The 18,131-nt window shown below is 39.2% G+C and overlaps 1 protein-coding gene across 3 annotated transcripts in view; it reads left to right on the top strand.

Annotated features, from left to right (window-relative positions):
• LOC106871109 (uncharacterized) overlaps positions 1-10,785 on the top strand; it is a 64,324-nt gene extending 53,539 nt beyond the window's left edge. For all 3 annotated transcript variants that reach the window (XM_014917412.3, XM_089347674.1, XM_089347667.1), the window contains 4 exons: positions 3,799-3,990; positions 5,861-5,987; positions 8,144-8,271; positions 10,588-10,785. In XM_014917412.3, the coding sequence (XP_014772898.2) occupies positions 3,799-3,990; positions 5,861-5,987; positions 8,144-8,271; positions 10,588-10,646 (506 nt within the window). In that variant the 3' untranslated portion in view covers positions 10,647-10,785. The remainder of the gene's footprint in view (positions 1-3,798; positions 3,991-5,860; positions 5,988-8,143; positions 8,272-10,587) is intronic.
• The last annotated feature ends 7,346 nt before the right edge of the window (positions 10,786-18,131 follow it).

The raw sequence follows: 18,131 nt of genomic DNA, 5'->3' as shown, positions 1-18,131 counted from the left end.
CAGTAGTCATCGCCTCGGTGAGGCCCAATGTATGAAGGTCTTGCCTCACCACCTCAGCCCAGGTCTTCCTGGGCCTACCTCTTCCACGGGTTCCCTCAACTGTTAGGGTGTGGCACTTTTTCACGCAGCTATCCTCATCCATTCTCACTACATGTCCATACCAGCGCAATCGTCTCTCTTGCACACCACAACTGATGCTTCTAATGTTCAGCTTTTCTCTCAAGATACTTACACTCTGATGGGTATTCACATTGACATTACACATCCAACGGAGCATACTGGCTTCATTCCTTGCGAGCTTACGCATGTCCTCAGCAGTTACAGCCCATGTTTCACTGCCATGTAGCATGGCTGTTCATACACATGCGTCATACAGGCTGCCTTTTACTCTGAGTGAGAGTCCCTTTGTCGCCAGCAGAGGTAAGAGCTCTCTAAACTTTGCCCGGGCTATTCTTATTCTAGCAGCTACACTTTCAGCGCACCCACCCCCACTACTAACTTGGTCGCCCAGATAGTGGAAGCTATCGACTACCTCTAGTTTTTCACCCTGGAATGAGATAGAAGTTGTTTCCTGTTTGTTTACAGTCTTTATTTCACCTGAACATCTGCCACATACAAAAACTAACTTCCTAGTTAACCTGCCTTTGATGTTGCTGCACCTCTTATGTGTCCATAGCTTGCACCGGGCACATCTTATAGAGTTACTACCTACTCCTTTTCTACATACTGAGCAGGGCCATCTACCTGAAGGGGTTTGTGTTTTATCTACCTTCCTACTTATTAAGATTTTGGTTTTAGCTAGGTTGACTCTAAGGCCCTTCAATTCTAGACCTTGCTTCCACACCTGAAACTTCTCCTCTAGTTCTGATAGTGACTCCGCAATTAGGGCAAGGTCATCAGCATAGAGGAGCTCCCAGGGGCAACCTGTCTTGAACTCCTCTGTGATTGCCTGGAGGACTATGATAAATCGGAGGGGGCTGAGGACTGAACCTTGGTGGACCCCTACCTCTACCCGGAATTCATTGCTGTACTCATTTCCAACCCTCACCTTACTGGCAGCATCTCTGTACATGGCTCGCACAGCTCTCACTAACCATTCTTCTATCCCAAGTTTCCTCATTGACCACCAGATAAGGGATCGGGGGACCCTGTCAAAGGCTTTCTCCATGTCAACGAAAGCCAGGTACAGAGGTTTATCCTTGGCTAGGTATTTCTCCTGCAGCTGTCTTACTAGAAATAAGGCATCAGTAGTGCTTTTACCTGGCACGAACCCAAACTGCATCTCATCTAAATTGATTCGCTCCCTAATTAGTTGGGCTATGACCCTCTCCATAACTTTCATAACCTGATCTAACAGCTTGATGCCTCTGTAATTATTTGTATCTAAAGCGTCACCTTTACCTTTGTAGCAGTTGACTATGGTGCTGCTACACCAGTCATTGGGTATGACTCCTTCATGTAACACCTGGTTCGTAATACGGGTGACTAGGCTGTAGCCAACACTGCCAGATATTTTGAGCATCTCTGCAGTGATTCCTGATGGGCCGTTTCCCTGTCTTCATACTCTTAATTGCTTTAACTACCCTGGTACTATCAACTCGGATAGCTGGTCCCTCTATTGGGTCGACATACGGCAGGCTCTCTTCCTCCCATTCATTCTCTTTATTAAGCAATCTATCGTAGTGGCATCTCCAGACCTCTTTCTTTGCAGCCTCATTTAGTGCAAGCGTACCATCATCCATGCAAACACATTTCTCTCCTACAACATCACTATTCTCTCTCCTACACTGTCTTGCAACACGAAATACCTCGAGTCTTTGGTCCTCACGGCGCAGAACATTGGCAAATCTTTTCTTATCTGCTTCCCCTCTGGCTAAATAAACCTGTCGCCTAGCCTCCCTTCTGGCACATTGGTAAAATTCCCTGCTACCACTGTTCTTCCAGTCCTTCCAAGCCTGTTTCTTTTGTCTAATAGCCCTGTCTACCTCCTTGTTCCACCACCACGTTACTCTGGGTCGAGAGGGGACCTTACACCAGCCACAGATCTGGTCGGTGGCTTTCAACAGGTTGTCTCGCAGAAATCTCATATATATATATATATATATATATATATATATATATATACATGATGGGCTTCTTTTAGTTTCTATCTACCAAGCCCTCACATTAACACTGGCTGTTGGGCTCACCAAAGCATTGCAAATTAATTTGATAGATAGATGGAAATATCTGTCTGTCTGTCTATCTATCTCTCTCTCTATTTCTCTCTATCGCTCTCTCTCTCTCTCTCCCTCTCTCTCTCCCTCTCCCTATATATATAATGAAAGTAAGACAGTGTAGGAAATGTATCATCATCATCATCATCGTTTAACGTCTGTTTTCCATGCTGGCATGGGTTGGATGGTTCGACTGGGGTCTGGGAAGCCAGGAGGCTGCACCAGGCTCCAGTCTGATCTGGCAGTGTTTCTACAGCTGGATGCCCTTCCTAACGCCAACCACTCCAAGAGTGTAGTGGGTGCTTTTTACGTGCCACCAGTACAGGGACCAGAGGATGCTGGCAACAACCATGATTGGTTTTTTATTTTTATGTGCCACCGGCACAGAAGCCAGTCAAGGCAGCACTGGCATCGGCTACGTTCAGATGGTGCGCTTTTTACGTGCCACCGGCACAGGGATCACAGCTTCAAATTCTATTTGATTTTGATGTTGATGTTGTTGTACTTGACTCAATAGGTCTCCTCAAGCACAGCAGGTTTCCCTACAATCCAAGGTACTTTTGAATGGGCTGGTTATGTGACACTGGTGTAGGTTTCAGCTGTGAACTCACTTTATTTGCCAGGTCTTCTCAGTCACAGCATATCTCCAGAGGTCCCGGTCATTCGTCATTGCCCCTGTGAGGCCCAATGTTTGAAGGTCATGCTTCGCCACCTCATTCCATGTCTTCCTGGGTCTACCCCAGATTCCTTCAGCTCTTTGAGAGTGGCACATCTTCACACAGCTCTCCTCATCCATCCATAGTACATGACCATACCAGCGCAAACGTCTCTCTTGCACGCCACATCCAATGCTTCTTTATGTCCAACATTTCTCTCGGGGCACTTACACTCTGTCGTGACCAATGCCCAGCTACCTAGAACGCATTGATTATCACTTGTGTTTACATCCCTGCAATGCAAGGCTGCATATTTTTTGTACAGGTTTACGTACACATAGTTAGGTCAGATGTGGGGGCATGCACCTTTGCAGTGCATTGCTGCATTCACAGTTCGTTAGTGTATTCCCGGGTCCTCCCAGGTGACCGGTCAAGCAGAGTCCTATTCAGCCCCCACCTCCATGAGAAACCTCATCTCTCATGACCATGTGTCATGTGCTCGACCAACATGAGCTGTCAACCCAGCTAGATTCTCAGTAAAGAGAATATGGTAAGCAGGGCCTAAATTAGAAAACCAAGCAACACAACCAGTCTGAGCTGATGCTCCTGAATCAGTAACTGGGATGCCTCCTGTAACAGAATCCATCCCAGTTTCTGAGTAAAGTTTGTTGGTTAAATACAAAATATTTTTCACTGTTATATTTTTATTATTTACTGATAATTTTATTAAATTTTACTCTAAACATTATGTCAACCATAAAACAATATCATTATGTGTACTTAAAGTCTATTTGGACATGTTATTTGGGTATGTTAAGGGAAGAACTTGAGGTCTTTTTGGACCCAAATACCTGTGATAAATCTCATGTTTTTATGTTCAGTAATAATATAATTGTAATCCAACATTTTGTTTTTTTTCATTTCAGTGTCTAACTCACTGTTTGGTACCATTTATCCCAACGTGGATACACCATATAATAATCCACATCAACACCAGTGGCCTGCTTCAGGTTCTTATCCAAACGGGAGTCCATTTTTCGATGCTGCTTCCCAAGTTGATAAAAAACCAGTTTCTATTACCCAACAGAATTCTAGTACGACCAACACTAATCCTTTGAGTGAGTTAAAAACTACCATTCTACTTTATCTAGCTGAAAATGTTCTGTTTTTGTTAATCAACAATAGGACTTCCTGGCTAGTATAAGCATATTAAATTGACAATGATTACTTTTCTTCTCATTATGATTAACATTAAAAAATTATTCTCAATTTATCACATTAAATATGGTAGCCCATATGTAACTATATGTTTTTTTATACTTTAACCCTGCCATTCCAGCTGAAATATTCTGTTTTATGATCAAACTGGCCAGACCTGACTTCTTATGCCTGACCTACAAGGACATTCTGAAAATAAACAACTACATCATAGGAGTCTCAAAGCTAAACGATAATGCATAATTAATTTAAAACATATTTGAATAAATAATCATAACATTCAATGGAGTTATCTGAGTGCTAAAGAGGAATTTCCCAATGCCATTATTTTAAATTGCCAAACCAGTGAATTATTTTCACACCAAACTCTATACTCTTCAAGTCTTTCTGTTTCCTGGTAGTTGTGTGTCAACTTTGCCTCTTTGAAGAGGTCTGATAAGACTCAAACATGTTAGTTGTCACCACAGCAACCAAACATTACATTCATCCAACCTCCACATACTTATCTTCAGTTAATCCACAACAATTTTCCCGGTTCTATTTTCATTGACATTAAACATAATACAGTTCTATATTTAAGAGATGAGGAATTATGTACATTATTTACATTATTTACATTCGATGGATGTTTGTCCTCATCTTGTTTGTTGTTAACACAACATTTCGGCTGATATACCCTCCAGCCTTCATCAGATGTCTTGGGGAAATTTCGAACCTGGGTTCTCATTCCTAAGGTATTTTTCGATGTTGTTGTTGTTGTTGTCTGGAATCGAACTTGGAATCTTGGGGTTAGTAGCCCGCACTCTTAACCAGTACGCCATATGCCCGTGGGCAATTATGGAGTGAATTTTAGGGCTTATTAAACATGTTCCCCTACAGAAACTCTGTGTGTAGCTGTGGTTTGGAGGGATGTTTCCCAACCATGTGGTGGGTATTGGGGAGATGAGAACGAGTCCCAGCACTCCACTGGGACTCAATTTTTAACCGAGTACACTGGAAGCGCATAAAATCACTGGCCACCACCCCCACCACCCACACACATTCATCAAAACATACACATACACACACTCTCACTCATCCAAACACACACACACATGCAGCCAGTGCAGTTACTGAGTTTAAACATTTCCATAATCTCTAAAGATATGGTTGATAGTAAGTCCTTTGGGCATTACTGCTGTGAGTCCTGGTGATTCATAGGTCCGGTTACCCAGTTTCCACAATGTATAAGTAACCAAGATCACAACATTCTCCCCTCAGCCAGAGCTGAGTGGACAAAAGCAGAGGAGAAATGAAGTGTTTTGCTTAAGAAAACAATGTACTGCCCAGCCTGGGAATTGAAACCTGATTTTGCAATTGTTATTGCAATAACCTACTCACTTGGCCACACACCTTCACTTAGAGAGAAAAATTACAAATCTTATTTAATATAGACATATTTAGGCATATAATTATTTTGTTTGTTCAATTATTTAATTAACATATTAAACAGGGTGGCTCAAAAGTAAGTTTACATTTATCACGTAGGCATTTTGAATTTCTTTTAAAACATTTTATTACATTTAAATTTCTACCTTACAATTAACTAAATTAGCATAGAATACTGGTTTCATATTTTATTATAATTAAGATCTAAGCTGTTAATATATGATTGCAAAAGAGATAGTTGAATAACTGTAAACCTAATTTTGGGCCACCCTGTATTATGTTGTTGTTTTTTTATGAAAGATTTTTTATTTTCATTAATCTGTTCTCATCCTTATATTTTAGATGTCTCAGTAACATTCGATCTAAGACAGTTTAATGTTTCAATGTGCAAGAGCACGGTAACAAAGCAGCATCCTGTAACTCTTGAAGATTTACTAACAAAAGCATCTCAAACGAATAGCTGCTTTACGTGAGTCTTAATAAGTCATTAAAATCTTTTATGAAATAATCTTTCTGTCTTTACTTGGTGAAAAATTTAACAAAATTTTCCAAAGCAAACAATACAAAATTGGACAAAACACATTCTTTTGTGCTTTACTTTTTTGTTATTTTCTTCACTGAATTATTGTAATTTTTTTAAAAATCATTATTATCTTTTAATTGTTTTGGTCATTGAACTGCAGCTACATACTCACAAAGCTTTAAGTCATTTGGAGGTGAATCAAACTGTTATCAAGTATAATATATACAAGCACACACATATGTATGTATGTTTGTATATATGTATGTATTTATGTATGTTTATATGTATCTATGTATAAATGCAGATTTGTATATTTTGTTTTATGTACGTCTTCTCATGCATATAGTTACATATCTAGACATGCTCATATATATTTAAATGATAAACTTCTGGAAAGTTTTACAGATTTTTACAGTTCCAGTGATGGATTGGGTCTGTAGTCTTTGAATTAGCTTTCTCCTTTCTGGTTTTGAGAAATCTAATTTCTCAAGATTGGTATTTAGGCAGTGTGTTACATATCCCAGGGCCTCATGTATGTATGCATGTATGTATGTGTGTGTGTGTGTGTGTGTGTGTGTGTGTGTGTGTGTGTGTGTGTGTGTGTGTATTTTAACAGATATATTTACCAAAATTACGTAAAGATATCTTGAAATACTAAAGAGTAAATTCATTCAATAAAATCATCATTGGTTTCAACCATGGCCTCCAGACGGCTTCGTAATCTCCTGCAACTCTTCTGGACGGTCTCCTTGTTTAAGTTGGTGAATGCTGCCATAATCCTTGCTTTCAGTTCATCTTTGGTGTTACAAAGAGTTTTGTTGGTCTCTCACTCAACTGGGCCCCACACATAATAATCAAGGGGGTTGCAGTCTGGGGAGTTGAGTGGCCAAATGTTAGGGGTGATGTGGTCGCAGAAATTGTCTGACAGCCATGTCTGTGGCATGATGCAGAGTCCTGTTGCCAGACATAGCGCCTTCCAGCAGCCACCCTCTTGACCCAGGGCAGCATTACCTCCTCCAGGCACTTGATGTAGGCCTCCGTATTGAGTGTGAGAAGATGAATGGAGGCATAACGTCACCACCACTAGTGATCACTCCAAACACCATGATGTCAACTGGATGTTTGATTTTTATCACTCTTCGTATATGTCCTCAGATTGCACTGTTCTCAGCTTGACACCCAAATACACTGAAATGTTCATACTGGAGTTTCCAGTGCAAATGCCAAGCAGTACAGCATGTCGTTTCCAAATTTCTGGCAGAGTGAATTGTGTCATGGTGCTGTTTTTCTCACAGATGGTGCCCAACTGACCCTACTATACTGTGTAGTCAACAAAATCAAAAACAAACAATGTGCATGTGTGAAATTAAAAATATAAAATGGCAACAATTTACCCCTCACACCCTGTATGTATATGTATGTATATATGTATGAATGTTGGTGTGTTTATGTCCCTGTAACCTAGCAGTTCAGCAAAAGAGCCCGATAGAATAGGTGCCAGGCTTTAAAAAAATTAGTTCCAGGGTTGATTCATTAGACTAAAATTCCTTGAAAGCAGTGCCCCAGCATGGCCACAGTCTAATGACCAAAACAAGTAAAAAATAAAAGATATAAAACTGTACATAAACAGTTCATCATCATTTAATGTCTGTTGTCCATGCTGGTATGGGTTGGACGGTTTGACCAGGGCTGGCAAGCTGAAAGGCTGCACTAGACTCCAGTCTGATTTGGCATGGTTCTCTACGGCTGGATGCCCTTCCTAACGCCAACCACTCTCAGAGTGTAATGGGTGCTTTTATGTGCCACCAACGTGACACCGGGATGCTTTTACATGCCACTAGCATGGGTGCCAATTTGCGTGATACCTTTATCTTCCACAACTGCAATTTTACTTGGCTTGATGGGTCTTCTTCTCAAGCACAACGTAATGCCAAAGGTCTCGGTCATTGCCTCCGTGAGGCCCAAAACTCAAAAGGAAGACCCAAATGTTGTAACCACTTTCCATCTCAACAACTCGTCTTATATCAAATTAATTACCAAGCAATTACAATTAAAAATTATTTATTTTCAATACAAATTATTCAATTTGTCTTACATTTCAGATTTACAACTGTTATCTACATCAATAATGCTCGAAGAGAAGGCAAATATCTGGATAGTATCAATGGTATATCTGTGACCGATACCACAACCTGGATCATTTCTAAACGGAATGGAGCCTCTGATTTAAGTACTAGTCTTTCTTTCCCTTCTTCTCTTTTTTTTGTTTGTTTCTTCTTTTTGTTTATTTGTTTATTTCTTTTCTTCGGTAAGGTAACAGGTTGGACGTTAGCAACTCTCTCTCACACACAAACACACACACACACACACACACACACAAACACACACAACACACATACACTCACTCTCTCTCTCTTCCTCTCCCTCTCTCTCTCTCTTCCTCTCCCTCTCTCTCTCTCTTCCTCTCCCTCTCTCTCTCTTCCTCTCCCTCTCTCTCTCTCTTCCTCTCCCTCTCTCTCTCTCTTCCTCTCCCTCTCTCTCTCTTCCTCTCCCTCTCTCTTTTCTTTTTTTGTAAAAGATGCTTTTACATGCCACCAGCACGAGTGCCATTTACTTGGCTTGAAGGGTCTTCTTCTCAAGCACGGCAATGCCAAAGGTCTTGGTCATTGCCTCCGTGAGGCCCAACACTCAAAAGGAGCTCAACCACTTTGCCTCTGTAAGGCCCAACGTTCGAAAGGTGCTTTTTACATGCCACCAGCATGGGTACCAGTTATGTGACACCAGCATCAGCCACGGCTACGATTTCACTTGGCTTGATGGGTCTTCTCAAGCACAGCATATTGCCAAAGGTCTCAGTCACTAGTCATTGCCTCTGTGAGGCCCAAAGTTCAAAGATCATGCTTCACCACCTCATCCCAAGTCTTCCTGGGTCTACTTCTACCACAGGTTTCCTCCACAGTTAGAAATCAGCACTTCTTTACACAGTTGTCTCAATAAATTCATCTAACCCATGCTAGCATGGAAAAAACAGTTGTGAAACAAACAAATGAATATGGAAAACTGTTGTTTACTGTATGTTATTAATCACAGTCATATATGACAAAACTGACTGAAGACACGTGGCCAAGTAGTTAGGGTAGTCAGTTCATGATTGTAAGGCCATGAGCTTGAAACCTGGTGGTGCATTGTGCCCTTGAGCAAGACACTTATTTTACAATGCTCCAGTCCACTCCGCTGGTAAAAATGAATCCTGCCTGTATTTCAAAGGACCAGCCATGTCACATCCTGTGTCACTTCAAATCTATGTTATGAGTAAGTGCGTCTGTGGTGTACTCAGCCACTTTCACATTCATTTCACAAGCAGGTTGTTCCATTGATCAAATCAATTAGAATCCTGGTCATAGTAAGTGATGGAGTGCCAGTTTTTATATAACAAAATTATGATTAATGTCTTTCAAGATGTTCCAAGTATTAAGGTAAATTTTCTAAAGCTTTAACTCTTTAGCTTTGAAACTGGCCCAACCATTCTACCAGATCTGGCCAAACTGGCCAGATCTGGTTTTTCATTCCTACCCTACAATGGCATTCAAAACCTAAACTATCATACCATTGAAATATCAAAGCTATGAGATAATGCATCATTAATTCAAAGCATCATCCTCATCGTTTAACGTCCGCCTTCCATGCTAGCATGGGTTGGACAATTTGACTGAGGACTGGTGAACCGGATGGCTACACCAGGCTCCAATCTGATTTGGCAGAGTTTCTACAGCTGGATGTCCTTCCTAATGCCAACCACTCTGAGAGTGTATTGCGTGCTTTTATGTGCTACCGGCATGAAGGCCAGTAAGGCAGTACTGGCAATGGCCACACTCAAAATGGTGTATTTTATGTGCCACCTGCACAGGAGCCAGTCCAGCGGCACTGGCAACGACCTCGCTCGAATGTCTTTTCACATGCCACCGGCACAAGTGCCAGGAAGGCGACGCTGGTAATGATCACACTCAAATGGTGTTATTTACGTGCCACTGGCACAGAAGCCAGACAGCTGCTCTGGCAACAATCACGCTGTGAATAAATAAGTACTACATTTGTGATAGAATAATCTGAATGCTATCATCTCTCATCTAGGGGTTTCGATTGTGCATACTATAGGAGTCACAGGGCACTGCTCCATATGGTCCCGCAGTTTCCATCTAACTAGGAATATTAGGGTCATTCTGCTAGTTCAAAGCCAGGAATTTGATCTGTTAGATCCTGCTGATAACTAAACCCATACCCTGCTGTTGATGCTTCGATTTATTATCGTTAAGGTTTTGTCTGTCTCTTACCCTTTGACCTGTCTGGCCTGGTAAGACCTGCCTGAAGATTTCTCTCCCTTCAGCATAGCTCTCTGGGTCACTGGAGCACACAGGCACTTCACCGCTAAAGGGTTAAATTATGTTTTTTTATAAATCCACTGAGCAACTTGTTACTCCTTGTGGTGCACCACTTAAGAACCAGTAATTTATTTGTTTATCAATAATAATACATTTATTTATTTCAGATTTGGATTTTGAGCCCGCATCTGGTGACTACTTCATTATTAACAACACCAGCGTTTAACTGATTGCTACCCAGAAAAAGAATTAAAAATTTACAAAAAATATATATATAAATATATTTCCTGTAGGAAATATATTTGTGTTTATTTTTAAAAATTCTTTTCTTTTTTTTAATCCAATAAACGTCTTTGGTCTTAAAAGACTTTTTTTTATTCAATTGCTTTTGGATTTAACGTACTCTGAATCGAACAGTGAAAAAACGGAATCACAAAGATTGCGAAGTACATGCATGCCATTGCCTCAGAGGCAGATATAAACAATGAACATGGAATTCCTACTAAAAGGTAGTAAAAGAGGAGATTAACTTTGTCCTAGAAAAGCTGAAACATAGTTCAAGAATTCTTGTGAATAAGTTATCAAATATGATTGGAATTGGTTAGAATATTGAATATGATTGGTAAACTTGACAAATTGGTAGAATGTTAGATAAAAATATCATCGATTTAACATCCACTTTTCCATACTTGCATGGGTCATGACAGATTTTCAACACCCAGATGCTCTTCCTGTCACCAACCCTCTCTTGTTTCCAAGAAAGGTAATATTTTCCCATGACCAGACATATCTCAAAAAGATTAAAAATGAAGGGCTTCGTTTGCATGAAAGTGACACTAGTTTACAGCTGTTTCATGATATCTAGGCAAGGAGACAGCTATGCACACACACACACACAAATACATGCATTCACACGAATCCTCCAGCCATAGTAACCAAGCCAAATGAAAATGGACTAGTGAAATTTTGTCCCCTGACCATACCAACTAGGACAGTAACTCCAAACAAGAACTGCATGGAAAGCAGTGATGATGATATACCTACCTACAAACATACAAACATTTAGTTAACTATATCAAACAATCAGATCCCAATAAATTCCAGTGGAATTAACATCCAAGGTAATTTATCATGTATGACAAATAAATCCAAATATTGCTTAGAAGAATTCCAAGAAATTTGGTAAGAACAAGAACGGAGAAAATTACATCTTTAATTGATGATTACATCACACATTATCAACAATCATTTCCATTGTGGCAGTATATTTAGGCACAGAAAGAAGGTATAGAATATCGGTGAAATTGATATATATATATATATATATATATATATATATATATATATATATATATATATATATATATATATATATATATATATATCCAAAAATATATGCTAACACAATGTTATCAAGGCAATCCAAAATGGGCTAAATTCAAAGTGAACTAAGAAAATGTCTCCAATAGATGAACACATTGAAAAAGAACGTTGATGACGTCAATAGATAATGAGAGAATAAAAACTAAACAGAAATTCTACATCATGACAATTAGTTATCTATCTATTAAATATGCTGAAAACTTTTTTAGAAAAATTATGCGTCTTAGATTATAGAAACAGCAATTATAATTAACGGATTATTTACTATTGAAATATTTAAATGTTTTTCTATATTTATGAGAACATTTCAATGTAAAATTATTTCTACAATTTAATAATTCTAATTTAGAAGTAATTATATAATACATTTCCTCAAGGCCATAATCGCATTTAAAATTACCAGTATTGTCTGATGGTACGAAACTAATAATGGACCACTTCATATATTTAATGTTCCTGTATGTTCTTTTCTCGTGATTTCTCATGTACCAGCATCTTGTTTTCAAGCAGCACTAACCATATGGCCTGAGCGTAAAGATTTCTTGGAGACACAAGCATGATATATGAATCTGCCTAATCTCAGAGTCTCTATGGCGAGAAACTATTAGTAGCTTTTATTTTAAATACTGTGTACATTAAATGATATTTATCTCTCACTGGATGGAGTACTTGAACAGTAATCTATATATGTGTATGTATATATATATATATATATATATATATATATATATATATATATATATATATATATATATATATATATATATATATTGTCATCATCATCATTTAACATCCACTATCCATGCTGGGATGGGTTAGACGGTTTGACTATGGCTGATGAGTTGGAGAGCTGCACTAGGTTCCAGTCTGATTTGGCATGGTTTCTGCAGCTGGATGCCCTTCCTAACACTAACCACTCCAGGAGTGTAATGGGTGCTTTTACATGCATCAGTATGGGTGCCATTTACATGACACTGGCAACAACCATGACTGCAGCTCATGAGTGGGTGCCATTTACGTGGCACCGGAAATGACCACAACCACAATGTACAGATGCCATTTACACGGCACCAACAGCGACCATGACTATGATTTATGGGTGCCATTTGCATGGTACCATCAACGACCACGGTTACAGTGCACAGGTGTTATTTACATGGCACCTGCATGACACTAGCATAACTACAACTATGATTTCACTTGTCCTGATGAGTCTTCTCATGCACAGCATATCACCAGAGCTCTCAGCCACTTGTCATCACCTCCATGAGGTCCAACGTTCAAAGATTATGTTTCATGACTTTGTCCCATGTCTACCTGGGTCTACCTCTACCACAAGTTCCCTCCACAGTTAGATATCAGATATTGCATGTGTGTATCCTTAAACATAATGTATTAATTCATATCTGTGCTCTATTGCACATTATGTAATTTTTATGTTTGTCCAATTTATGACCACATATAACAAATTTCAAATATCTTTGTTGATTTATAACTTTGATAGGTTTCGGCCAGTATAGGCCCAGGCCAGATCTAGCTTAATAGCACCACCTGGTGAAGTCTTTTAGTCATATATGGGTGCACCGTGGCCCACTCTAGCAAAGAGTTATTATTGTTGGAGACATATCCGGGTGTAGGAGGTTGGTCCAGGATTTTTTGAAGAAGTTTGTCCAGTGAACTTTTGAATTTTATGGGATCCGTTTCTGTTTTGACATATTTTCGTATGGTATTAAAGAGAGCTGAACCGGTTGAGGTAAAGTAGTTGTGACGTAATGTTGTCATATGTCCTGAGTTTGATTTTTGTAGTGGGTGGATAGCACGGGGGGCCAAGTCTTGGATGGATTTTAAAATTGATGGCAACATCATTTGTGCAATATTGATGGGATATTTTTCTACATCACACAAATGATGTAGTGCTCCCAGTGGTGTTGGAGAGAGTAGAGATTGAGTTTTTTTTAGTTGACCCCAATAGTCAATGCCTGTCATGCTGTCTATCTTTCTTGTTATTGACCACAGGAGTGCTTCCACTTTCATAATGAGTTGCTTTGTGTGGGGAGACCACAGTGGGCAGCAGTATTCAAGGTGGGGTTGGGCAAAAGTAGAGAAGGATGATGGTGTGGGCATCTCTAGACCGCAAAGTCCTCAGAATCCAGGAGCACATCTTGCGGGCCAAGTTAACCTTGCTGTTTACATGAGAACTCCAGCTTTGATTGTTATCAACAATTACTCCAAGGTCTCTGGTATTGTTGGATGACACTAGGGAGTCACCTGAAGGAAGAGCAAATGGTAGTTTCAGGGTATCGTCTTTTCCAAAGTGGATCAAATTAAACTTATCTTCATTTAGAAGCATATTGTTTTTTTCTGCCCATTGGACAACAGCAAACAGATCCAACTCAAGGCATGTTTATGGATTTCTGGAGTTTGGAATCATCTGCAAAGATTTTCAATGTTGAATGTTTGATGATGTCTACTATGTCATTGATGTAGATAATGAAGAGGAGTGGGCCCAACACAGAACCTTGTGGGACACCACTACTGACTTTGGCTGAGCTGAATCATATTCCCTCAAACACATGTTGAGTTCTGATCATTAGGAAACACTTTATCCACTGCAGTAGCTTTCCACGGACTCCAAAGTTGGACAGTTTCTTCAGCAGGATTTTGTGGTCCACTCTGTCAAATGCCTTGCTGAAATCAAGGTATAAGCTGAATCAGTAAACTTTACTACATTGAAAGTGAACCAGACCCATGCTGCCCAATATTTCAGTTGTCATAACCACAGACTCTCCCATTAATTTACAGCAGTGTCTGCCAAACTTTTTAACTTTTTGACACTTTTTGACGAGGAGAATTTATTTTGCAGCACACCAAATAAAAATCCCGACAAAATTGAATATACTTTATTAGTATGAATAAAAATAAATAAATTCTTATTATAGTAACAATAAAATAACATTGTTTTATGAATATATAATATATATATGTATGTATATATATATATATATATATATATATAAGCAATGTTAATTCTCTATATGAAGTATTAACAGTAACTGCACGATAAAGTGTAGTATATTGCCACTTAAGTGTGGCTGACCCCTAGGGGTGGATGTTACTGTTGCTTTTAGCCCCAGGAGGACATCTCCTCCAGCTGGCTTATCGACACACGACTGTGTCCTGTTTGCCAAGGGAGTTATCCCTCTCACCTCGACCAGCAGCACGAGGAGATGTCCAGCTGGAGGAGATGTCCTCCTGGGGCTAAAAGCAACAGTAGCATCCACCCCTAGGGGTCAGCCACACTTAAGTGGCAATATACTACACTTTATCGTGCAGTTACTGTTAATACTTCATATAGAGAATTAACATTGCTTGTTTCCACCTTTTCAATATCAGTGAAGAATGTCACTGGAAAAGAAGATATAAGGTTTGCCAGATTTGTCTCTCTCACCAAGGTCATCAGCTGTCGAACGCCGACGAAGGGAAATAACCCTGAAATCCGGATACGTTCGTGCTGCTGGTCGAGGTGAGAGGGATAACTCCCTTGGCAAACAGGACACAGTCGTGTGTCGATAAGCCAGCTGGAGGAGATGTCCTCCTGGGGCTAAAAGCAACAGTAACATCCACCCCTAGGGGTCAGCCACACTTAAGTGGCAATATACTACACTTTATCGTGCAGTTACTGTTAATACTTCATATAGAGAATTAACATTGCTTGTTTCCACCTTTTCAATATCAGTGAAGAATGTCACTGGAAAAGAAGATATAAGGTTTGCCAGATTTGTCTCTCTCACCAAGGTCATCAGCTGTCGAACGCCGACGAAGGGAAATAACCCTGAAATCCGGATACGTTCGTGCTGCTGGTCGAGGTGAGAGGGATAACTCCCTTGGCAAACAGGACACAGTCGTGTGTCGATAAGCCAGCTGGAGGGGATGTCCTCCTGGGGCTAAAAGCAACGGTAACATCCACCCCTAGGGGTCAGCCACACTTAAGTGGCAATATACTACACTTTATATATATATATATATATATATATATATATATATATATATATATATATATATATATATATATATATATATATATATATATATATATGGCAAATAAGAAAATGGAGAGGATACAAAAAGGTCATACATCAGCCAGTAGACATTCTAGTATGTCTATTTATTCCAATGTCTTAGAATATATTAAATGATCAGCTTGTCAGTGGGTGCTTGTACCTACTGACAATCTCATCTTTTGCTCTTTTCTGTAATATTAGTACATGTGTATGTAATACAATATAATACATGGTTAGAACATGTGTATGCATTCATTTAATACATTGTAATACATTGGAATAAATAGACATACTGGAATGTCTACCAGCTGATGTCTGTTGATTTTGTATCCTCTCCACTTTCTTATTTGCCATATAAATTAAGAGTAAACCACCTTTTACCCCTGCCCATATATAACACTCAATTGTGAGCTTGCCACGCAATAACTAGCACCTGGGTATGAATATTTGGGTACACTACCAGCAGTATATTGGATAGGTACTATCCCTCGGTTGTTTGGTTTCCCAACCTCTAACTGACACAGATATATATATATATATATATATATATATATAGGTAATATAATCTTTTCTGCACAAGGCCCAAAATTTTGGGAGAGGGGACCAGTATATTAGATCAACCTCAGTACGTAACTGGTACTTAATTTTATTGATAATTAATTAATCTATTGTAATTAATTGACACAAAGGCAATGTATTTTAATGGAAATGCAGTAGTACATAGTGGGTTTGAATCTGAAACCACATGATTGCTGTGTGTGCTGCTTAATCACACAGCCAAAGATACATTTATATTGTTAAGAAACAAATTACATCGATGTCACTTATTTTAAGAAGTTCTGTTACGTGATTAAGTGGAAAACAATGTTATTAGGAATTCATATTGTTTTTTTGATTCCCACCAACAAGTTACAATTAACTTCAGTTCCTTATCAAGGTTGTGTTTAAAAATTATGAAAATACTTTAACATTTAACAAAAATCACATCAAAGAGGAAACGCTTGGGTATTTCTACCATTTTTCCCATCATGAAAAAAAGGATTATTAAAAAGAGAAGAAAATTAGTCAATAATATGTGCCAACCTGTTTGATAACTTCCCAATGGTTCCCAGGACATGTGTGTTTAACCTTAACTTGTGAGAATAATCAGAGAAACTGTTCCTGCTACTCTATATAGGAATGTTAAGGGAATGACTATTATTTTTAGCCTTTTATGCATATCAGTCTGCGGCCATGCTGGAGCACTGAAGAATTTTTAGCCAAATGATTCGACCCCAGTACTTATTTTTTTAAAACCTAGTACTTACTCTATTGGTCTCTTTTGTCAAACCGCTAAGTTACGGGGATGTAAACACACCAGCGGTGGTTGTGAAGCGATGGTGGGGGGAAACACAAGACACAAAGACAGAAACACACACACAAGGTGGGGGGGGAGCTGGCGAAATTCTTAGCAGTATTTCATGCTTAGCGGTATTTCCAGGGAGAAGAGTTTTAATTCCTTAACTCTTTCCCAGTAGCTGACATGTTGCATTGGGACAATTTTCTTAGTGTAGCTTTGTTGGATTGCTTCGAGTTCCGCTATGGATTTTTTATTGTGTGGTGACCATAGTTGGGAGCAGTTGTCTAAGCGGCCGAGTACGTATGTCCTCCAAGGGATCATCAATGTTTCCTTTTCTCTTGTTTTGAAAGTTCGGAGGATCCAGCCAGCCAGCCAGCCAGCCGTCTGCATTTTATTACCAAATTGGTAATATGCACCTGGAAAGATGCATCATTGCTCATGTCAATGCCCAGGTCATGCACTGATTTTGATTCGGGGATTTCAATTCCTCCTGGGCCAGTGTGTCCTGTCTGCATGTCGTTTAGCGTTGTGTGCTGGTAGCGTAGGGCCTGGAATTTTCCTGCATTAAACTGCATCTTGTTGTCCTCAGCCCACCTGCCTATTGCGTCCAACTCCCGTTGCTGAACATTTTGAATGGCAACTTATCTATCTCATATGCTTACTAAATGATATTTATGATTTGAACTGGTTCACTTTGGCCTAATAACTTAGTTATAGTCGTCGTCTGCACGAGTTAGGAAGGTCTTCGTTTTAAATATTTTAGAATATTTTTTTTCCTTTTTCTTTATTTTGAAAATCTAAAAAAATATTATATTTCTTGAAGAGAATTTTTTCTAAATACAAATCTTTCCATTTTCATAAATGAAGATTTCTCTTGCATTTCTGTTTTGGCGATGACTTTTAAAACAAAGTACGCACTGGACAAAAT

Source organism: Octopus bimaculoides, chromosome 1 (genome assembly GCF_046866305.1).
Source record: "Octopus bimaculoides isolate indiv1 chromosome 1, ASM4686630v1, whole genome shotgun sequence".
NCBI classification, from domain to species: Eukaryota; Metazoa; Mollusca; class Cephalopoda; order Octopoda; family Octopodidae; genus Octopus; species Octopus bimaculoides.
This window is presented reverse-complemented; position numbering and strand designations above follow the sequence as displayed.